A 23,054-nucleotide genomic window follows, 5' to 3' on the forward strand; every position below is an offset into this window, starting at 1 on the left:
TTGCAAGGGAACGCTGTTTTCCTCAGCCGGTGCAAATAAAAACTAATTGTACGTATTATGAAGGGAAAAAAAATAATCATTAGCGCTAGGAATACACACACACACACACACACACACACACACACACACACACACACACACACACACACACACACGCCCACACACACACACACACACAGTATAAGCACGCTGTAAAGGAGGAAATCGCCGTCACATCGAAAGACTCCCTAAAATATGAAGTTAAGTGAGGTTCTTCCTTAAACTTGAGAGAGAGAGAGAGAGAGAGAGAGAGAGAGAGAGAGAGAGAGAGAGAGAGAGAGAGAGAGAGAGAGAGAGAGAGAGAGAGAGAGAGAGAGAGAGAGAGAGAGAGAGAGAGAGAGAGAGAGAGAGAGAGAGAGAGATTTATGCAGGGTAATTTTTCTGTTATTGTTCTTTTTTGTTATTTTTATGTGAATTTTAATGTTCGTATATATATCAGTGGCGTATATAGATCCATGGAGAGGGGGGGGCCACAGTCACCCGGCCCATAGGAATAAATCTAGGATTTTTCAATGTGTGAGCAGCGACCAAAACGAGCCTCTAGAGTTGGGGGTTTGGTGAATATTTTTTAAAATGAAGCATTTTAAGGGTTACTTTGTAGTCTCAAGATCGGTCTGTCATGAGAGTCTGAAGGGCATTCCTCTAGTATTTTACTTTTCAGATAAGAAGAACGTTTAGTTGAGTCCCGGAAAAATGTGATGATCTCTCTCATGACAGTTATTACAAACTTGATTTCTCTTATATTTGCTGCTTTCTCTAGGCAAAGATTTAGGCAATGGGACATACAGTGTACGTACGTAGCAGCAGGACATTCATCTGTTATGTACTTTTGCACACCATGGAATTCACCAGACATTGCAGCTGCCCCATCATATCCTTGTCCTACCATAAACTCAGTATTTATGTGAGGTTTGTGCAGAATGTTCAACAGTGTAGTAGCTAAGCCTTTTCCTGTCATATCTGAAACTACTGAGAAGCAAAGCAGCCTTTCCTGCACTGAGCATGTTGGCGTAACAAATCTCACACAGATACTAAGTTGTTCCTGTCCACTAATATCTGTGGTTTCATCTGCTAAAAGAGAGAAAAACTTAGAACAATTCAGCTTTGAAACTACATCTCTTGTCAACACTGTTCCTATGTTTTCTATCAGCTAATTTTGAGAAAGGGGCGAGATATACGTCCCTCGTTTTCTGGTACTGGAAATGTGTTCTGCCAGGATAGAATCACCAGAGGTGCACATGAGCTGTAAAGTAGCCCTAAAGTTCCCTTGGGTAAAGTTACAATCTTGTACACTAAGATGTCCACTGTCTCTGTGCCCCCGTAGAGGTAATCCTAACCTCCCATGAAACTCAATTGCTTTAATTATGCGAGTTAGCACAGCACAATTCTTGCGTCTCATTTTCTCCTTCTCTGACTGCAGCTGTGTGGCAATATTACTGCCAGATGCCATAACCTGTCTAAAGTTATTTGCTTTACAGAGATTGACTTCATGAAATGACTTCCTCATATGCTCAGTTAAATAACCATCTCTACCAGTTAAATGACTAAATGACATTAATGGTTCTTTTACCAATTTGCCTAGTTTGTTGCCACCAGCTGAGTCATTTCCAAATAACACGCAAACGGTACAAAAAACCCCGTTTTTTGTGCGAGAATAGTCAAAACAGTCATAAGAGCCTGTTAAGTGCTGAAGACCCAAGTACTTTTTCCTTATCTTATTGCCATCTTTGCGCTCAGTGTATGGCCAAGAAAAGTCTTTTGGAGGCTTCCAGGGATTATTTAGCAAGTGTAAGCGGTCGTCATCTGTTAGCTCTGACAGATTATCCAACGCTATGCCAACGTCATCACGACAAGAGGTATATGGTGTGGTAGCACTTGTGGAAGGAGCAGCAGGTGTATCTTTGGGAATGGATCCTAACTCATTGAGCTTCTGTTCGCACTCCCAGGAACTGGGAGAATCAGAGGACACACATCCCTGTTGTGAATATAGAAATATATATATATATATATATATATATCTATATATATATATATATCTATATATATATATATATATATATATATATATATATATATATAGCGTTAATAGTTAAATTAACGCTAGTGCCCATCGGGACCGTGCTCAATAACCCTTACTGAACATGCCCATTGAGGTTATTGGGCAGCACATTAACGTTAATTTAACATTAACGCTATTGGGAACAATACACACACACACACACACACACACACACACACACACACACACACACACACACACCAAAATGATGGCGGTGCTACGCCACTGCGTAACAGTAACAAGTAGCTTAACTGAATGTAATCATAACCAACACTTGAACACAGTCATACCAAAACTCTCATAAACAAATGTACAATAAAGCAATTAATGTGTATTTTACATAATCATGTTGATTTATATATTTATAATGCTCAAGTGTGAAGTATATTGATACTGTCAATATCAAACTTACCGGAGCTTTGGATGACTTAGATTCTGTAGTAGATTCTGTAGTTGTTTGGCTTGTACCGGTAGAAGATGACGGTGACTCGCAAACTTCTTGTTTCTTATGTGATTTTTGTAGAAAACAATCTAGGGTTTTTTGGCGTTTCATGTTTTCCCTATTAAATTTACAGCTCGACATTAATTTTGAATATATATATATATATATATATATATATATATATATATATATATATATATATATATATATATATATATATATATACTATATATCACAGTCCCAATGCCGTGACCACGGTGTGTGTGTGTGTGTGTGTGTGTGTGTGTGTCACAGTGTGTGACCACACACCGTGGTCACGGCATTGGGCGCTAGTGCATCACGAGTAGTAATAGCCTATAATATGGTCCAGCTCCATCTTTTTTCTTATTATTTTTTTTCACATATCGCGAGTCTTAGACGCGAGACACTTCTAACAGACACTGTAATACTATAGAGAACAGCTTTGAATTACGTTTTTTCAATACACTGGGAAGCTGCCTCTTGATAACGTTTCAAGTGCATATATATATATATATATATATATATATATATATATATATATATATATATATATATATATATATATATATATATATATAGATAGAGAGAGAGAGAGAGAGAGAGAGAGAGAGAGAGAGAGAGAGAGAGACGTCTCCAATATTTAACTACGTATGGTAGAAATGTATGAAAGACTGAAAGTTGATAAAATATATATATATATATATATATATATATATATATATATATATATATATATATATATATATATATATATATATATATATATATATATATGTGTGTGTGTGTGTGTGTGGGTGTGGGTGTGTGTGTGTGTGTAAAAGTAGAGTCTATAGAATTATATACTACAATATAATGAACAAAAGTTATTAAATTATACTTACATTCACGATACTGCCACTGGACTTTCTAGAAGGATGTTTGGGTCTAATCTGCGAGAACATCATTTCTTTCATTTTCTGAGTATTTGGCAAAGTATCTTGACCTTGCACAAGAATAATGTTTAACCAAAGACGATGTCACATCAAAGGTTGAGGAAAGCTTTCAGAAGTTTTGATAATTGATTCCAATGTCTTTACAGACGTCAATGGTCAGCCGTCTGTCTGTCTGTCTGTCTCTGAATTTTTCCCCTACGTTCCCCTACGAAAGACGATTTTCACCGTAGGTGCCCCTACTCCTACAAAGCCCTGAAATCCCCTACCGTAGGGATTTTCCCCTACGCGTGGCAACACTGACTTAGCTCCTCCGGCGGCCCGCTCCTGAAACCGACCAGCCAATAGGAACATGAAAATCTGGTAATCTCTGAATTCTGATTGGCTCGTGCTCCTCCCCAGGCCTTCCATTCCTAGAAACTAGAGCTTTCATAAAGTCAGCCGATGTCAGCAAACTGTCATCGGATCCCACCTCTTCGCTCTTCTCTTCACTCATTTTTAGATCAGGAAAACACATTTCTCCAGTCTATTATTATTTTCTTCTATCAGTTTAAGAACGGAATTAACTAATGTAGTATGTAATGAGAACACTGTTTTATGGGCTGGTTTTCTTATGATAGAAAACGTATGGAGAAGTAATGCAGGAAAGAGAACGGAAAATTGTAGGGGCTCTATGGGGATCTATTCTATTTATAATAGCTAAATAATTTAGCTATTATAAATAGGTAACCATCAGCATAAATATGAGTTAAATGTAAGAAGTTGGCTCTGAAGGGCACATTACTGATTTTGAAGACTTGGACAACTAATAAAAAATAACAAAAAAAAAAAAAAAAATCGCCAAATTTTAACAGGATTAAAAAAAAAAAATTAACCAAAGGGGGGGGCCATGGCCGAGTGGCCCCCCCCCTATATACGCCGGTGATATATATATATATATATATATATATATATATATATATATATATATATATATATATATATATATATATATATATATATATATATATATATATATATATATATATATATATATATATATATATATATATATATATATATATATATATATATTGTTATTATTATTATTATTATTATTATTATTATTATTATTATTATTATTATTATTATTATTATTATTATTATTATTATTATTACTGTTATTACCACCATTGGTATTATTGCTATTTTTTCTTTTTCTTTTTGTTTATTCCTATTTCTTTGATATTCACTTGCATATTTTGTATTTGCCTTTTCTTCAACATTTTACTTTTATTTCGCTCAAAGAGATTTTCAAATAATTTTCAATACATGAATAAATATTCTTCTCTGATTCTCTTACATCTTCTTTTATGGCCTCCGACGAGCCGCCTCTTTTTTCACTTCACGATATGCTTTTTTTTCATGGCGTGCTTTTTCGCGTCTTTGCTCTGCCCTTAATATATATATATATATATATATATATATATATATATATATATATATATATATATATATATATATATATATATATATATATATATATATATGTTTTTTTTGTTTTGGTTTTTTTTACAACAAAGGAAGCAGCTCAAGGGCACACAAAAAAAGAAAACAATAATAAAAAAAAAGCCCGCTACTCGCTGCTCCTAAAAAGAAATAAAAGAGGTGGCCGAAAGGAAGATCAAATACGTGAGGAGAGGTGTCCAGATACCCTTCTCTTGAAAGAGTTCAAGTCGTAGGCAGGAGGAAATACAGATGAAGGAAGATTGTTCCAGAGTTTACCAGCGTGAGGGATGAAAGAGTGAAGATGCTGGTTAACTCTTGCATAAGGGGTTTGGACACTATAGGGATGAGCATGAGTAGAAAGTCGAGTGCAGCGGGGCCGCGGGAGGGGGGGAGGCATGCAGTTAGCAAGTTCAGAAGAGCAGTCAGCGTGGAAATATCGATAGAAGATAGAAAGAGAGGCAACGTTGCGGCGGAATTTAAGAGGTAGAAGACTATCAGTATGAGGAGGAGAGCTGATGAGACGAAGAGCCTTAGCCTCCACTCTGTCCAGAGGAGCTGTGTGAGTGGAGCCCCCCCACACATGAGATGCATACTCCATACGAGGGCGGACAAGGCCCCTGTATATGGACAGCAACTGTGCAGGGGAGAAGAACTGGCGGAGACGGTACAGAACGCCCAGCCTCGAGGAAGCTGATTTAGTAAGAGATGAGATATGAAGTTTCCAGTTGAGATTTTGAGTAAAGGATAGACCGAGGATGTTTAGTGTTGAGGAAGGTGATAGCTGGGTGTTGTCAAAGAATAGGGGATAGTTGTTTGGAAGATTGTGTCGAGTGGATAGGTGGAGAAACTGTGTTTTTGAGGCGTTGAAGGACACCAGGTTCTTCGTGCCCCAATCGGAAGAAATAGTTAGGTCTGAGGCTAAGCGTTCTGCAGCTTCCAGCCTATATATATATATATATATATATATATATATATATATATATATATATATATATATATATATATATATATATATATATATATATATATATATATATATATATATATATATATATATATATATATATATATATATATATATATATATATAGATATATATATATATATATATATATATATATATATATATATATATATATATATATATATATATATATATATATATTTATATATGTATATATATCTATATATATATATATATATATATATATATATATATATATATATATATATATATTTTTTTTTTTACAGCAAAGGAGACAGCTCAAGGGCACAAAAAAGTAAACATTAATAAAAAAAAGCCCGCTACTCGCTGCTCCTAAAAAGAATCCAAAGAGGTGGCCGAAAGATAGGTCAGTTTCGGGAGGAGAGGTGTCCTGATACCCTCCTCTTGAAAGAGTTCAAGTCGTAGGCAGGAGGAAATACAGATGAAGGAAGATTGTTCCAGAGTTTACCAGCGTGAGGGATGAAAGAGTGAAGATGCTGGTTAACTCTTGCATAAGGGGTTTGGACAGTATAGGGATGAGCATGAGTAGAAAGTCGAGTGCAGCGGGGCCGCGGGAGGGGGGGAGGCATGCAGTTAGCAAGTTCAGAAGAGCAGTCAGCGTGGAAATATCGATAGAAGATAGAAAGAGAGACAACATTGCGGCGGAATTTAAGAGGTAGAAGACTATCAGTATGAGGAGGAGAGCTGATGAGACGAAGAGCCTTTGCCTCCACTCTGTCCAGAAGAGCTGTGTGAGTGGAGCCCCCCCACACATGAGATGCATACTCCATACGAGGGCGGACAAGGCCCCTGTATATGGACAGCAACTGTGCAGGGGAGAAGAACTGGCGGAGACGGTGCAGAACGCCCAGCCTCGTGGAAGCTGATTTAGTAAGAGATGAGATATGAAGTTTCCAGTTGAGATTTTGAGTTAAGGATAGACCGAGGATGTTTAGTGTTGAGGAAGGTGATAGCTGGGTGTTGTCAAAGAATAGGGGATAGTTGTTTGGAAGATTGTGTCGAGTGGATAGGTGGAGAAAATGTGTTTTTGAGGCGTTAAAGGACACCAGGTTCTTCTTGCCCCAATCGGAAATAATAGTAAGGTCTGAGGCTAAGCGTTCTGCAGCCTCCAGCCTTGAGTCGTTAAGTTCCTGAAGGGTGGGTCTTCTATTAAAAGAAGTTGAATAATGCAGAGTGGAATCATCGGCGTAGGAATGGATAGGACAGTTCGTTTTGGAAAGAAGATCATCAATGAACAACAGAAAGAGAGTGGGAGATAGGACAGAACCCTGTGGGACACCACTGTTAATAGATTTAGGGGAAGAACAGTGACCGTCTACCACAGCAGAAATAGAACGGTCAGAAAGGAAACTGGAGATAAAGGTACAGAGAGAAGGATAGAAACCGTAGGAGGGTAGTTTAGAAAGCAAAGATTTGTGCCAGACCCTATCAAAAGCTTTTGATATGTCCAGCGCAATAGCAAAAGTTTCACCGAAACGGCTAAGAGAGGATGATCAAGAGTCAGTTAAGAAGGCTAGGAGATCACCAGTAGAACGCCCCTTGCGGAACCCATACTGGCGATCAGATAGAAGGTCAGAAGTGGAAAGGTGCTTTTGAATCTTCCGGTTAAGGATTGATTCAAAAGCTTTAGATAGACAAGAAAGTAAAGCAATAGGACGGTAGTTTGAGGGATTGGAGCGGTCACCCTTCTTAGGTACAGGCTGTATGAAGGCATACTTCCAGCAAGAAGGAAAGGTAGATGTTGCAAGGCAGAGGCGAAAGAGTTTGACCAGGCAGGGTGACAGCACGGAGGCACAGTTTTTAAGGACAATAGGAGGCACTCCATCAGGTCCATAAGCCTTCTGAGGATTGAGGCCAGAGGTCATAGAAAACATCATTTTGAAGAAGCTTTATACCAGGCATAAAAGAGTCAGAGGGGGGATGAGTAGGAGGAATATGCCCAGAATCGTCCAGTGTGGAGTTTTTAGAAAAAGTTTGAGAGAAGAGTTCAGCCTTAGAGATAGATGAGACGGCAGTGTTGCCGTCAGGACTGAGGAGTGGAGGGAAAGATGAAGAAGTGAAGTTGGAGGAGATGTTTTTGGCTAGATGCCAGAAGTCACGGGAAGAGTTAGAGAAAGCAAGGTTTTGACATTTTCTATTAATGAAAGAATTTTTGGTTAGTCGGAGAATAGATTTGGCACGATTTCGGGCAGAAATGTAAAGTTCATAATTAGCATTAGTTTGAAGGCTCTGGTATCTTTTGTGAGCTACCTCTCTATCATTGACAGCACGAGAACAAGCGTGATTAAACCAAGGCTTTTTAGCGTGAGGAGTAGAGAAAGAACGAGGAATGTATGCCTCCATTCCAGAGACAATCACCTCTGTGATGCGCTGAGCACACACAGAGGGGTCTCTATCCTGGAAGCAATAATCATTCCACGGGAAATCGGAAAAGTACATCCTCAGGTCGTCCCACCGAGCTGAAGCAAAATGCCAGAAGCATCGCCTCTTCGGTGGGTCCAGAGGGTGTACAGGAGCGATAGGACAGGATGCAGAAATAAGATTGTGATCGGAGGAGCCCAACGGAGAGAACAGTTTGACAGAATAAGCAGAAGGGTTTGAGGTAAGGAAGAGGTCTAGAATGTTGGGCCGATCTCCAAGACGGTCAGGAATACGTGTAGGGTGCTGGACCAACTGCTCTAGGTCGTTGAGGAGAGCAAAGTTGTAGGCTTGTTCACCAGGATGGTCAGTGAAAGAGGATGAAAGCCAAAGCTGGTGGTGAACATTGAAATCTCCTAGGATGGAGATTTCAGCGAAGAGAGTGGGTCAAGATGTGCTCCACTTTAGAATTCAAATAGTCAAAGAATTTTACATAGTTGGTAGAGTTAGGTGAGAGATAAACAGCACAGATGTATTTAGTAATAGAATGACAGTGAAGTCTTAACCAGATGGTGGAAAATTCAGAAGAGTCAAGGTCGTGGGCACGAGAGCAAGTGATGTCGTTGCGCACGTAGGCGCAACATCCAGCTTTGGATTGAAATTTAGGATAGAGATAGTAGGAGGGAACAGAGTAGAGATTGCTGTCAGTAGCCTCAGAAACCTGTGTTTCAGTAAGGAAGAGAAGGTGAGGTTTAGAGGAGGAGAGATGATGTTCCACAGAATGAAAATTAGAGCGAAGACCGCGAATGTTGCAGAAATTGAGAAGAAAGAGGTTCGAGGAGTTATCAAGACACCTCTCGGGTCGGCAGCCAGAAGGGAGTCCTCCTGGGGAATTGTGGTCCCCAGGCGGGGACTCCTAGGCTTGGTGTATGTGCGCCATTTTGAAATTTTAATTTTGGGAAAAGGTGTATATGTTGTGAGAATGTAGTGTGGTGTGGATAAAGAGAGGATCTGTCTTTAGAGAGCATGCTGAACTACTCTCCGGTGTTGGTGAGACAATAGGGAAACGGTTAGTGAGGACATGGGAAGGGTCTTTGGAGGGCTACAGCTCCCTTCTCACCTCCCATATATACCTCACCGGGAGTGGCTAGCGCCCGTTCGGTAGGTGTCTTCCTCCCAACGCCAGCCATATATATATATATATATATATATATATATATATATATATATATATATATATATATATATATATATATATATATATATATATATATATATATATATATATATATATATATATATATATATATATATATATATATATATATATATATATATATATATATATATATATATATATATATATATATATATATATATATATATATATATATATATATATACACACACAAACAAGGTATTCGTTATATGCGAAGGTTACGTTCTGCAAAACGTTCGCATAATATGAATTCGCATATATCGAACCTATCATCCCATTAATTATAGGGGGCTATGTTCCACGACCCGTTTCCGAACCCTCTAACTATTTATTCCGGCACCTTTTCACAATAATAAAGTACTTAAGCAACAATAAAGCACAGACCCCAGAGCTCCTGATTGCTTCTGGAGAGACTCAACCAAGGTCTACGATTTAAGCTAATAATTAGCTACATGAGGATTAACTTTAGGATCAGAGAGAAGAAAAAGTTAATTATAGGCGAGAAAAGTGCGGGAAAACATTTGCGCCCGCAGCCCTCTAGTGCGAGTCGGCCACCAAGCATCACCAACCAGACGCACCAGCGCCGTTACTCGCATAATAGCGAATTTTTCTCGCATGAAACGAATACTTGGCACATTTAGGTTAGTCACATATGAGCGAATTCGAATATTTCAAACTCGCATATATGGAATACCCGGTCATGTGTGTGGATATATATATATATATATATATATATATATATATATATATATATATATATATATATATATATATATATATATATATATATATATATATATTCTTTTTTTTTACAACAAAGGAGACAGCTCAGGGGCACACAAAAAAGGAAACAATAATAAAAAAGCCTGCTACTCGCTGCTCCTAAAAAAAGAATCAAAAGAGGTGGCCGAAAGAGAGGTCAAGTTCGGGAGGAGAGGTGTCCTGATACTCTTCTCTTGAAAGAGTTCAAGTCGTAGCCAGGAGGAAATACGGATGAAGGAAGATTGTTCCAGAGTTTACCAGCGTGAGGGATGAAAGAGTGAAGATGCTGGTTAACTCTTGCATAAGGGGTTTGGACAGTATAGGGATGAGCATGAGTAGAAAGTCGTGTTCAGCGGGGCCGCGGGAGAGGAGGAGGCATGCAGTTAGCTAGTTCAGAAGAGCAGTCAGCGTGAAAATATCGATATATATACATATATATACATATATATATATATATATATATATATATATATATATATATATATATATATATATATATATATATATATATATATATATATATTTTTTCCTCAATGACCTAGATCAGTTGGTTCACCACCCTACACGTATTCCCGACCGTCTTAGAGACAGGCCCAACATTCTAGACCTCTTCCTTACCTCTAATTCTTCTGCTTACTCTGTCAAACTGTTCTCTCCAATGGGCTCCTCCGATCACAACCATATTTATGTATCCTTACCTATCGCTCCTGTACACCCTCTGGACCCACCGAGGAGGCGATGGTGTTGGCATTTTGCTTCAGCTTGGTGGGACGACCTGAGGATGTACTTTTCCGATTTCCCGTGGAATGATTACTGCTTTCAGGGGAGAGACCCCTCTGTGTATGCCCAGCGCATTACAGAGGTGATTGTCTCTGGAATGGAGGCATACCCTCCACGTACTTTCTCTACTCCTCATGCTAAAAAGCCTTGGTTTAATCACGCTTGTTCTCATGCTCTCAAAGATAGAGAGGAACCTCACAAAATGTAACAGAGTCTTCAAACTCCCGCTAACCATGATCTTTACATTTCCACCCGGAATCGTGCCAAATCTATTCTTCGACCTACGAAAACCTCTGTCTTGTCGACATTGTCCATCACCTCTTACGCCGGCTACCGTGGCACGGCGGGGTGTGAACTCCCGTGCCTTGTCTTTCCCGTCGGACAATATGATCGGTGGGGTGGCAATCCTCGTGCGTATGCTGGCTTCTCTTTCCCGTGGGACAGCAAGATCGGTGAGGTGGCAGTCCTCGTCTGCATGTTGGAGTGGGTAGGGGGGTTATCGTAACAGACCCCACCTGGGTCTTCTTTCCCGTGGGACAGCCAGATCGGTGCTTGGATACAGCAGTTATCACTCAGCTCTTCACAGCAGCAATAGCAGCAGCAGCGCCTCGGCGTGCGTCTCCTACGCGCCGCGTGTATATATACAGGGGTCCAGCCGTCACCCAGACTCACTCCCTAACGCCTCACCGTGTCGATGTTAGCCATGACTGCTAGCTCGGTGATGCCTCGCCGCCTAGCCTGCCTGTTCTTCCTCCTGTCGGTAAGATAATCAACAAAACTTACGGCGGGCTCACTCTCACTCCCTGCCCCAGAGTAAAGGGTCATCTCACACCACGGGCCGCTGGGATGGACAAGGGCACCGCGGCCACGCAAGGCTGCGGCTTACGCTCCTAACTTTGCTTTTCCCTTCACCAGGTGGCGGGAGGAGGCTGGTGCCAGACGCTGCTCGACCCGGAACCACGCACCTGCCGAACCCAGGTGAGCGGGGCGTCGCTGGGCGCCGCGGGGCGCTCAGGGCAATGATGGACGGTGTTCAGCACACTGCTGTGCCGTGTGCGTCTATTACTATATAGTGCATGTATGTGTGTGTGTGTGTGTGTGTGTGTGTGTGTGCGTGTGCGTGTGTGTGTGTGTGTGTGTTCATGTGCGTGTTCGCGAGAGAGAGTGTGTGTGTGTGTGTGCGTGTGTGTGTAATGACAAGCGTGTTCCAAGCCCCTTTCAGCCGCTACAGGAGCAAGGGTTCCTCGGCCCTAAGCGAGTCTCTCTCCTCCCCAGAACACCGCCGCGGCTGCCGCTGGCACGGAAGGGCACCGCAACGAGTACCCGGCTGGCGGGGTGAGTGTGTCTGCTGCTGTCGCTGCCGCTGTCTGCTGCCGTCAGTCTGGGACCTGACACAGGAATCTGACCTCCCTTGTCCTCCTGTAGGTGCTGATGGTGCTGGCCAACGTGCCGGCCGGCCTCTTCGGCTCCCTCGAGGTGTTCCTGTGTCCCGACGGGGAGGCAAAAGTGGAGTGTCTGGACAGGTGAGAGGAGAGGGAGCGGGGAGGGAGGTACGGGTTGCTGCCAGTATGCTAGCAGAGTGCTGGGGCGATGCGGGCTGGGCTGAGAGGTGGGGGGGGGGGGAAGGCCCAGGGCTACGTGGGAAGGGGTGGGACTCACGGGGTGCTGCCAGTATGTTAACACGGTGCTGGAGCGATGCGGGCTGGGCTGAGAGGGGGGGCAGGGCTACGTGGGTAGAGGCGGAACTCACGGGGTGCTGCCAGTATGTTAACACAGTGCTGGGGAGGGCTGGGCTGGACTGGGAGGGGGGGGGGGGCAGGGCTATGAGGGGAGGGGCGGAACTCACGGGGTGCTGTAAATATGTTATCATGCAGGTGCTGGTGAGGGCTGGGCTGGGCTGGGAGGGGGAGGGGGGGGCTACGTGGGGCGGTAGGTAACGGCCGCTGTCCCAGAAGGGTGACGGCGTGGGGTGTAGCGAACAGGAGAACAGGAGGTAACGCCCGTTGTGCCAACAGTGTGCCGCTGCAGCTGGCGGACGGCTCCGGCACCACCTTCGACCTGAGCAAGGTTACCGTGACCGACAAGTACGAGGTTCCGGTCATTCTGCCTGATGGCCTCACCTGCCCGACTTGCACCCTCCAGGTGAGTCTGGGGCCAGTGTTCCCTTAGTTCCCGATTCAGCTGGCACGCCAGTCAAGGCTCAGCGGCACCCAGTGACTCCTTTGTGCTTGGCAGATGCGCGTGGTGAGCCGCGGCTGTGAGGACGAGGCGGAGTGCCCCCCGACGGAGGATGTCACCTGCGCCAACCTCACCGTCAGGGAGATTAAGTAAGACTTCTCGTGGTGTGTCACTATGCAGTTCATACGGCATTGATTATTGTGTTCTGTACTTGCTTTTCAAATATTAAAAATTAATATCATGCTTGCAGGGTTGCTAAAAGGAGGTTCTTCCGTTGGATTTACAAAAAAATCAAATCACTAATAAATTAATCAAGTTAAGTGTCTCGTCAGCGCCGGGTCCGTCAGAGAAACCGGCGTGTCCCAAGGCCTAGAGGCGCGCCTCCACGCTGGCAGAGGGAGGTGCGTCAGACCCAGCGCCACCAAGAAAGTGTTCTCTATTTTGCGTTGAAGGACTGATAAATTAATTTTCTTAGTGATTTAATTAAACTAAAGCATTTTGTCAGCCTTTGAAATGAATTATGTATTCCCTACTGTTTTCCCCTCTGAAATAAAGCTTTGCATGAAGAAAAGGTTTGTATCGCCTTATTCTTAACTTAGACTACCTAGTGCCTTTCTGGAACTTGTGGGCACTAGTTCCTAACTTTGGAGTAAATGAGGTCACAAAGAGCTTGCGGCAGTGTACAGCATGTTACGGAGCGAGGCGCCACAGGATTTACAGGACACGCAGCGCTGGGATCACTGGTGTGTGTCCCGGACTGACTTCAACTCCATCTGGGCTAGTGACGGCAGAGCGGCGGGGCGAGGAGCCTGCTAGCAAGGGAATACCGGCCATAGCACGAGGCCAATATCCGAAGTATCGTCCACTAACACCTCCAAATACCAACAAATATCTCAGACAATCCAAAACACTGAAAAACTATCCCATATACCCTCCAACACCGACGCACCATTAATTAAGGCCGCGGCCACACAGGGAGCGAGAAAGCGGGCTAGAGCGAGAGCGAGAACCTTCAATACATAATAAGCAATGGAGGTGGCCACACTGGCAGCGAGCAGGTAATGGCGAGAAAGCGAGCTTAAAAACTGTGCTTCCGTGCTGACATCCTGCCTGGTCAAACTCTTTCGGCTCTGCCTGTCAACATCTACCTTTCCTTCCTGCTGGAAGTATGCCTCCATACAGCCTGTGCCTAAGAAGGGTGACCGTTCCAATCCCTCAAACTACCGTCCTGTAGCTTTGCTTTCTTGTCTATCTAAAGCTTTTGAATCAATCCTTAACCGAAAGATTCTAAAGCACCTTTCCACTTCTGAGCTTCTCTCTGATCGCCAGTATTGGTTCCGCAAAGGGCGTTCTACTGGTGATCTCCTTGGCTTCCTAACTGATTCTTGGTCATCCTCTCTTATCCGTTTCGGTGAAACCTTTGCTATTGCGCTAGACATATCAAAAGCCTTTGATAGGGTCTGGCACAAATCTTTGCTTTCCAAACTACCCTCCTACGGTTTATCTCTTTCTCTTTGTACTTTATCTCCAGTTTCCTCTCTGACCGTTCTATTTCTGCTGTGGTAGATGGTCACTGTTCTTCCCCTAAACCTATTAATAGTGGTGTTCCGCAGGGTTCTGTCCTAACTCCCACTCTCTTTCTGTTGTTCATTGATGATCTTCTTTCTTAATCAAATTGTCCTATCCATTCTTACGCCGATGACTCCACTCTGCATTACTCAACTTCTTTTAATAGAAGACCCGCCCTACAGGAACTTAACGATTCAAGGCTGGAGGCAACAGAACGCTTAGCCTCAGCCCTTACCATTATTTCCGATTGGGGCAAGAGGAACCTGGGCCCGTATCCTCGACAACTATTAATACTAAACTTGGTATTAACTTTCGACTTTAGTATTAACTTCACTCTCAAAGTGTATCCTCAACAACTATTAGCCTAATACCTACTATTAACTTTGGTATTAACTTGGGAGTGCTGGCAAGGACTTCTAAACACTTACAGCGTCTTCCATTTAGCGTAACCCGTTTCTGGGTCGTGATCTGTAGAGTCCCTTGATAGATAGAGTCCCGACAACCTAAGATTTGGACGCCATTATTGGCCCTGTTTCGCCGTTAGTGCTAGTGTTTGAAAAGCGCGGCGACAACACAGGGCCAATAATGGCGTCCAAATCTTAGGTTGTCGGGGCTCTATGAGGGACTCTACAGATCACGACCCAGAAACGGGTTATGCTAAATGGAAGATGCTATTAATAGTAAAGTTAATAGTGAATCCCAGACCCAGACCCATATCAACATGGCCACCGGACTTCCTCGCCCAGCCCGCCTCCGCAATTTAAAGTTCGATAGGACGCTTTGGAACTGTATAACGATGGTGAACTTGTCAAGAGATACATATTATACCGTGCAGGAATATAGTATGCGACTGATTTGGTGAGAAGAGAGCTACAAGATCCAGTTCAAAGGGAGCATTCCCTCACCCCGGGGTTGAAAGTGATTTTGACGTAAAGGTACTTGGCTACAGGAAAAATGCTGCAGTGTTCAAGTGATGAGTTTGGGGGTAAGCCAGAGTAGTGTAAGCAGGGTGATTGCGGAAACTCTGGCCGGCCTCAGTGACCCGTAGGTAGTCGGGAGGTTTATCCAGTCTCCCCTTGATAGGGTGGAGATCCGTGAAAATCAAGCAGAATTGTACCAACTTGCCAGTGTTGTGGGAGTGATAGACTGCACCCATGTGAAAATAATGGCACCAAAGGAAAACGAAGTAGTTTATGTGAACAGAAAAAAAAAACGTACATAGCTTGAACATACAATTAGTGTTTGATGCCTTTGTTATTGATTAAAATGTGAAATATTTGAGTTAAGGAAAACAAAACATGGGAAAAGAAACTTTTATTTGTAGCAGAAAGGTACACACAGGCAAATGAAAAAGATGACATTCAAATTGCATTAAAATGTAATTTAGAATATGATTTATAATTATTGTTGCTTTAAAATCAAGTTAGAAAACAAATTACTCCTGCCGGGTATTCGTATTGAGATAATGGTGGTAAGAAAGCTTGTTAGTGACGTCTGCCAGTGTGAGGGAGGAGGAACGAAAGGTCGAGGAGACCACATCGCGAACATCATGACTTACGAGTGAAGTAAAACAAGGTTACTTGGTTTCTGTTTACAAAGTTCCAAGTGGAAAAATAACTTTATTGTGAATTCAGTGTATACTTTTCTGGAGTATTGTGTTTACTGAGTGAATTGGTGACTAATCATTTGTGTCTTGCTTGAAGATATTCATCATTGGATTCAAAGCTGTGGTATTAATGTGCAATAGTCATCATACCAAAATACGTAGTAATTAATTATATATGTCAACCTATTTATTTTCATGAGATCATGGTGTGACCACTGAAAAACATAGCTTTTTTATCTTGGCTCCATTACAAATTCAGTATATAATTACTCATATATTAAATAAAGTAGTGGAATCTAGTTTTCTGCATCTTTTATTATTATGCCAATATTCTAAGCACTCAGCTTGCAAACATGCTTAGGTTTATGTTGTCAGCTTGGGTCGGACTTAGGTGAACACTTTACCAAGTGACCTAAGATTACTCAATGCTAGCAAAGATATGGTATTAACGTGCAATGGTCATCATACCAAAATATGTAGTAATTAATTATATATGTCAACCTATTTATTTTCATGAGATCATGGTATGACCACTGAAAAACATAGCTTTTTTTATCTTGGCTCCATTACAAATTCAGTATATATTTATTCATTTATTCAATAAAGTAGTGGAATCCAGTTTTCAGCATCTTTTATTATTATGCCAATACTCTAAGCACTCAGCTTGCAAACACGCTTAGGTTTATGTTGTCAGCTTGGGTCGGACTTAGGTGAACACTTTACCAAGTGACCTAAGATTACTCAATGCTACCATATAGGGATACTACATCTCTGATTGTGAGTGCATCAGTGAGCACTGGAGAGCAGCATGAGTCTAATTACGTGCTATTGAATATCCTGCCTGCATCACAGACTACATAAAATGCAAATATGATCAGTGCCTAAAGGTGTTATAAGCTAATGATGGTAAATATATAGAGAGAGAGAGAGAGAGAGAGAGAGAGAGAGAGAGAGAGAGAGAGAGAGAGAGAGAGAGAGAGAGAGAGAGAGAGAGAGAGAGAGAGAGAGAGAGAGAGAGAGAGAGAGAGAGAGAGATAAAACTTTCTGCCCTAATGTCCCTCCCACTTTTGAAATCCAAATGACGGCCCTGATTGTAACAACGTATCTTGTAACACCCATGGCTGGGTGCCGGTGCAAATATCCTCATTTAACACCAAGAAATTAATCTAGGCTCTAGGGAACTCGGAAAAATCCAAGTTAGAAAGTGCTGGCTGTGGGGATTGAACCAGTGACCTTCAACATACAAAGCCATGTCTGTCAGTCGAGCCAATAAAGGTAAAGGTAAAGTTGGGGCATACGCTGTAGCAGCGCGTGGCTTCGGTGCTCATCTCCGTAACATTGGCCCTTGAGCCTGTGGTGGGAGGGAGCCCATTACCCCGGGACACAGGGCCAGTGTGACATCCGGGTTACCACAGTTTCCCCAGGTTTCCCCAGGTAGTCATTTATCGACCAGCCTGAGAGGGAGGATGATCAGCTGGGTGAGCTGCCCCCCGACTGCCTGGGCCGGGATTCGAACCCGGGCCCGCGTAGAAGCCAGGCATGCTGACCACTATACCACGGAGGCGTATTGGAGCCCAATCTCAAGTGAACCCACTCACAATGGCACACAGTTTTTTTTCTGGTAAATTTTGTGCTTTGAATGAATTTGCTAACCATTTCTGTCGAAAAACAGCAGAGATTATTTTTCACCCCTTCCACCCTAACCTCCTTAGTAATAAAAAAAAAAGTGACAAAATCATAGCCTTGAGGCAGTAATATTCAGCCCCAGCATCAAAAAAGTATACTGCTGCCCTATGAAAGGCATCTCTTAACTCCGATGAAGTAGGTGGTGACTGTGGTGGAACAGCTTCATTGTCATCCCTTGCAGTGGCAGGTGTCATTGGGCCAGCAGATGATGAAGCAGTGGCTGGTGTCATAGGGCCAGCAGATGTTGAAGCAGTGGCTGTTGCCGGAGCAGCTGATGGTATCTTTACCACAAGTAATGAACAATGTGCTGGGATGGTCTCTAGCAATACAGCAGCGGGGCTGAAAAAAAGCGTCATATATTAGTCATGATTAATGCATGTAACTTAACCCCTTAACTGCGGGTTTCCTACAAGAAAACATCACCAAACTACAGAAATGGAACAAAAAGTAAAAGTGGCTGCTAAAGTTCAGTGAAGAAAATGTAGTCCTACACTTGGGAGGGGATATCCAGCATACCAATACCACATGGGAAACACTCCACTATCCACCGCAGAGGCAGAAAAAGACCTCGGACTATTATGTTACCAGGCTGCCAGTGAAAGCCAAATCCATGCCAATCGTAGCGGATGGATTAAATAGGTACGTAGTTGAAGAAAAAGGGTTTTAAAGGTGAAATATTACTTATTAACAGAAATATTCCACTATTTGTTATTGGTTGTAAAATAACTGACTGATAAAGTGTGTATCTACAAAGAATATGAATTTAAGAGTGATTAATAAATTGTTCTAATGAGAATATAAAAGTTTTTGCCAAAAACATACAGGCCAGTCAATATTTCACTGCTGCTTGACTGTTGCTGCAGTCCTATCCCTAACACATCATCAGCTGTGTCAAAGCTGAATGGCTCTGGTACCCCTTCAAATACATGAGCCGAGCAGCCTATGATGTCATACACCAGTTTATCTACCACAGTTAATGTCATAGTTATATAGGCAGGCGCCTGCGTATCTGTGGTGCTACACATGTGGGGCACTCAGGTGCTGGGGGAAATGTCATTGTTATGAAGGGGCAGGGGTAAACCAGTGTATGCTGTGAGGCCTTGGTGTGGAAGTTCCCTGTCTGAACTGTGCAGCTAATCCCCCATACAGTGAAGGCAGTGAGGGCCTTTTTTACTCCCTCAGAGGCTGTGCAGCTGAGAGAGTGATGTACATGAGTGTGAATGTGTGAGTGAGTGTGTGCCTGTCTTGGCTAAAACCCTTCACTGGGGGAAGACAGCCAAGGTATTTAGATAGATTGATAGTCATTGACAGATGAACATTAAAAAAAATTATATATCAAATATGCAGTTCACTGCTATGAACTTATTAACTTTAAGCTGAAATAAAGGCATTGTGGCCAGTATAGCTGCATTCTGTGACCACATAAAAAACTAACTAATATAATTTTTACATTTAAAGACATAACAACTAAAAAAAATAACCAGTCTGCCGCTGCTCATTCTTGCACTTGGCAATGCGAGGCTTTGATTTTTGTTGTACGTTGTACCAACGCCTCTCACAGTCATCCTGCGTACGGGGTCCACTCCCAGGGAAGGCACTGTCAGGGTATAAATGTAAAGCAAGTCTCTTAATCGTTTCACTATGGCATGCTATTTATTTCCCATACCTTCTCCAATAACATTTAATACATGCTGTGATGGAAAGCTAAATCAGTACCGGTATTTTATTTACATGCATCATAAGACATTAGCTTTTTAATTGTTATGAACATGGCCATAAATACTACTTTTCATTACCTACTTCTCTAAAATCCTTTTCTCTAAGTAGGATGATATTACACAGTACAGCTATACAAAAAAAATCAAAACATTGATCTTAATTCCATTCTTTTGAGTACTTCTAACCTAACATTATATCACCAGAAACTGTTTGACCAATACTATCAAAATAATATTTTAATCTTACTTTACCATTCTCATCAAATCTACCTATTCCGATATAGTCTTAACATAAAATACTTGTAAAAGTGTTGAGAATCTGGCATGCCCAACCCCCCCCCCAAAAAAAAAAATCTAAATAAGGAATAAATAAAATAACAGGTAAATATGACTTGACTCTTATACTAACCCCCTTTCCACCCTAACAAACTTGGGGACCTACCATGTTAGGTTAAGACGTGATAGATAGGACAGGTTTAGCAGGAGTTGGTTTAGTTATGTTAGATTGTTGAGGGAGTGGGGGTTGCAGCAGAAATGGTCATGATGATGCTATTCCCGTGGAGCAGTAGGAAAAAGTATGTTCTGTTTGGAAACTCTGTGGTTGTATTCGTATACAAAAATACCCATTTGACGAGGTTAGGTTAGTTTGCAAGTTACTTGAATCATGAATATGTGAATATGTAATAAATAAAATAAAAGCGTTAACCTTAATTTCATTATCTTGAGTACATTCCAATCTAACATTATATCACCATAATCTGTTTGGCCAATGCTATAAATATACTATTTTAATCTTACTTTACCACTCTCACGAAACCTACCTAATCCCATATAGTCTTGACATAAAGTACTTGTAAAAGTGTCCATAGTCTGGCATGCCTAGCATCCCCCCCCCCCTTCCCCCCAATAAAAAAAAATAAAAAAAATGAAAATAAATAAATTATAAAAAAAGGGCAAATATGCCTTAACTATCTATACCAACCCCTTCTTCCCCCCCAACAAACTTGGCATCTTAAGTTAGGATGTGTTCGGTAGGACGGGGCAGGTTTGGCATGGTTAGGTTTAGCTATGTTAGGTTGTTGAGGGAGAGGGGGTTGTGGCAGAAATGGTCATAATGAAACTATTCATATACAGAATGAAAAGGTATGTTCTGTTTGGAAGGTCAGTGGTTGTGTTATTATGCAAAAAATACCCACTTCATTAGGTTAGGTTAGTTTGTAAGCTAATTGAACCATGAATATGTGATTACTAACCTTGTTACAGCTTCTGCCACTTCAGTCCACGCTCTCTTCCTATCCTCAGGGGTGATCCTCTTCCCATAACACCCTCTGATTATACGTATTTTTTCATGATTTTGATGTAAGAAGACCGTTTCATCTGGCGACCAATTAAACTTACTCCTTTTATGCGCTGGTTCCCCGGCCCGTAGATGTGCTCATTGGGGCAGATGACGTGGTTATGGTGCGGTAATTTCAGCAGAGCAAGTCGTGACGCAGGAGGGGAGATAAGGGTATTGACGAGTGACGAAGTAAAAGCAGCCTTTGAGGCTGCTTCTATCTACCACAAAACACAATATTTTCTTGTGTTTGCCATTTATTATGTTTTTGTTGTACATTTATACATGTTTTCTTTATTTTTCTTTTGAAATATTTACTCAATTCATGTCGGATTTTTACGTTTTGCACGGAGGCGTCCTTAGCAACGATCCCGCCATAAAGAAGAAGAAGATAATAGTAGCCAGGATTTGCTAATACTTGCACTCAAAGTTGACGAGGATAGCTATTACTCTTAATAATTTGAAACTATTAACTTTGATAGTAACTTTAAGAGTAAAAGTTAATAGCTCGTGAGGCTACGGGCCCTGGTGTCCTTCAATGCCTCAAAAACACAGTTTCTCCACCTATCCACTCGACACAATCTTCCAAACAACTATCCCCTATTCTTTGACAACACTCACCTATCACCTTCTTCAACACTAAACATCCTCGTTCTATCCTTAACTCAAAATCTCAACTGGAAACTTCATATATCTTCTCTTATTAAATCAGCTTCCTCGAGGCTGGGCGTTCTGTACCGTCTCCGCCAGTTCTTCTCCCCCGCACAGTTGCTATCCATTTACAGGGGCCTTGTCCGCCCACGTATGGAGTATGCATCTCACGTGTTGGGGAGCTCCATTCACACAGCTCTCTTGGACAGAGTGGAGTCTAAGGCTCTTCGTCTCATCAGCTCTCCTCCTCTTACTAATAGTCTTCTACCATGTTGCCTCTCTTTCTATCTTCTATCGATATTTCCATGCTGACTGCTCTTCTGAACTTGCTAACTGCATCCCTCCCCCCCTCCCGCGGCCTCGCCACACACGACTTTCTTCTCAAGCTCATCCCTTTACTGTCCAAATCTCAAATCTCTTACGCAAGAGTTAACCAGCATCTTCACTCTTTCATCCCTCACGCTGGTAAACTCTGGAACAATCTTCCTTCATCTGTATTTCCTCCTGCCTACGACTTGAACTCTTTCAAGAGGAGGGTATCAGGACACCTCTCCTCCCGAAATTGACCTGTCTTTCGGGCACTCCTCTAAATCTTTTTAGGAGCAGTGAGCAGCGGGCTTTTTTAACATTTGTTACCTTTTTTTATGCCCTTGAACTGACTCCTCCGCTGTAAAAAAAAAAAAAAAAAAAAGTTAAGCGAAAAAGCGAGAAGAGTTGAGGATAAACTTTTCTTGCTTTTCTCGCGCGAGGTCAGTGACATCACAGACATGCTTCTAAATTATTTGACCCTGCGGGTCGCGTTGCCATGACAACCCTCGCTTTTCATGTGGCCACATAAACTCGCCTTGCCGCTCTCCCTCTTGCTCTCGCTAGCTTTCTCGCTCTCTGTGTGGCCGCGGCCTAAGCCCCAACAAGCGGGGTCCAGCACACAGGGAGCTGCTGAGCACCGAGGAACAGCTGCACACACTAACAAACAGCCTCAAACGAATTCAAACACCAGCAGCCGACCTCATATCTTAAAATAGCACATAAAAGCCTCAAAACCATTTTTTATTTTTATTTACAAGCAGCCATGAGGCCGAAAGCATGCATTTGTTGGATGGGATAAAGCGCATTAAAAAGTACCGCCGTCGCCGCCGCCATTACGATGACTGACGCCACAAGGAGCAGCCCAACAGCCGCAGCCTCGCACGCCTGCCACGCCTGC

General features: G+C 42.1%; 1 protein-coding gene and 1 long non-coding RNA gene across 2 annotated transcripts; one reads left to right on the forward strand and one right to left on the reverse strand.

Annotated features, from left to right (window-relative positions):
- The first annotated feature begins 11,707 nt into the window (after positions 1-11,707).
- Positions 11,708-13,863, forward strand: LOC127006070 (uncharacterized). Its single transcript, XM_050875553.1, has 7 exons — positions 11,708-11,863; positions 12,019-12,081; positions 12,379-12,438; positions 12,529-12,626; positions 13,119-13,245; positions 13,339-13,430; positions 13,532-13,863. The coding sequence occupies exons 1-7, from the start codon at positions 11,798-11,800 to the stop codon at positions 13,590-13,592; spliced, it is 567 nt and encodes a 188-aa protein (XP_050731510.1). The 5' UTR covers positions 11,708-11,797; the 3' UTR covers positions 13,593-13,863.
- A 3,660-nt stretch (positions 13,864-17,523) lies between these two features.
- On the reverse strand, positions 17,524-22,171 carry LOC127006073 (uncharacterized). Its single transcript, XR_007759046.1, has 3 exons — positions 21,114-22,171; positions 19,624-19,739; positions 17,524-18,481 (listed from the first exon to the last, which is right to left on the reverse strand). It is a non-coding gene; the product is annotated as an uncharacterized LOC127006073 (long non-coding RNA).
- Between the last annotated feature and the right edge of the window lie 883 nt (positions 22,172-23,054).

Source organism: Eriocheir sinensis, chromosome 32, assembly GCF_024679095.1.
Source record: "Eriocheir sinensis breed Jianghai 21 chromosome 32, ASM2467909v1, whole genome shotgun sequence".
In the NCBI taxonomy this organism is placed as follows: domain Eukaryota; kingdom Metazoa; phylum Arthropoda; class Malacostraca; order Decapoda; family Varunidae; genus Eriocheir; species Eriocheir sinensis.

Excerpts from the sequence above, each read along its gene's own strand:
- LOC127006070 (XM_050875553.1), top strand. The coding sequence starts at position 11,798 with ATGTTAGCCATGACTGCTAGCTCGGTGATGCCTCGCCGCCTAGCCTGC. Across the intron at positions 11,864-12,018 it reads GCCTGTTCTTCCTCCTGTCG|GTGGCGGGAGGAGGCTGGTG; the intron begins GTAAGATAATCA and ends TCCCTTCACCAG. Across the intron at positions 13,246-13,338 it reads GCCCGACTTGCACCCTCCAG|ATGCGCGTGGTGAGCCGCGG; the intron begins GTGAGTCTGGGG and ends TGTGCTTGGCAG.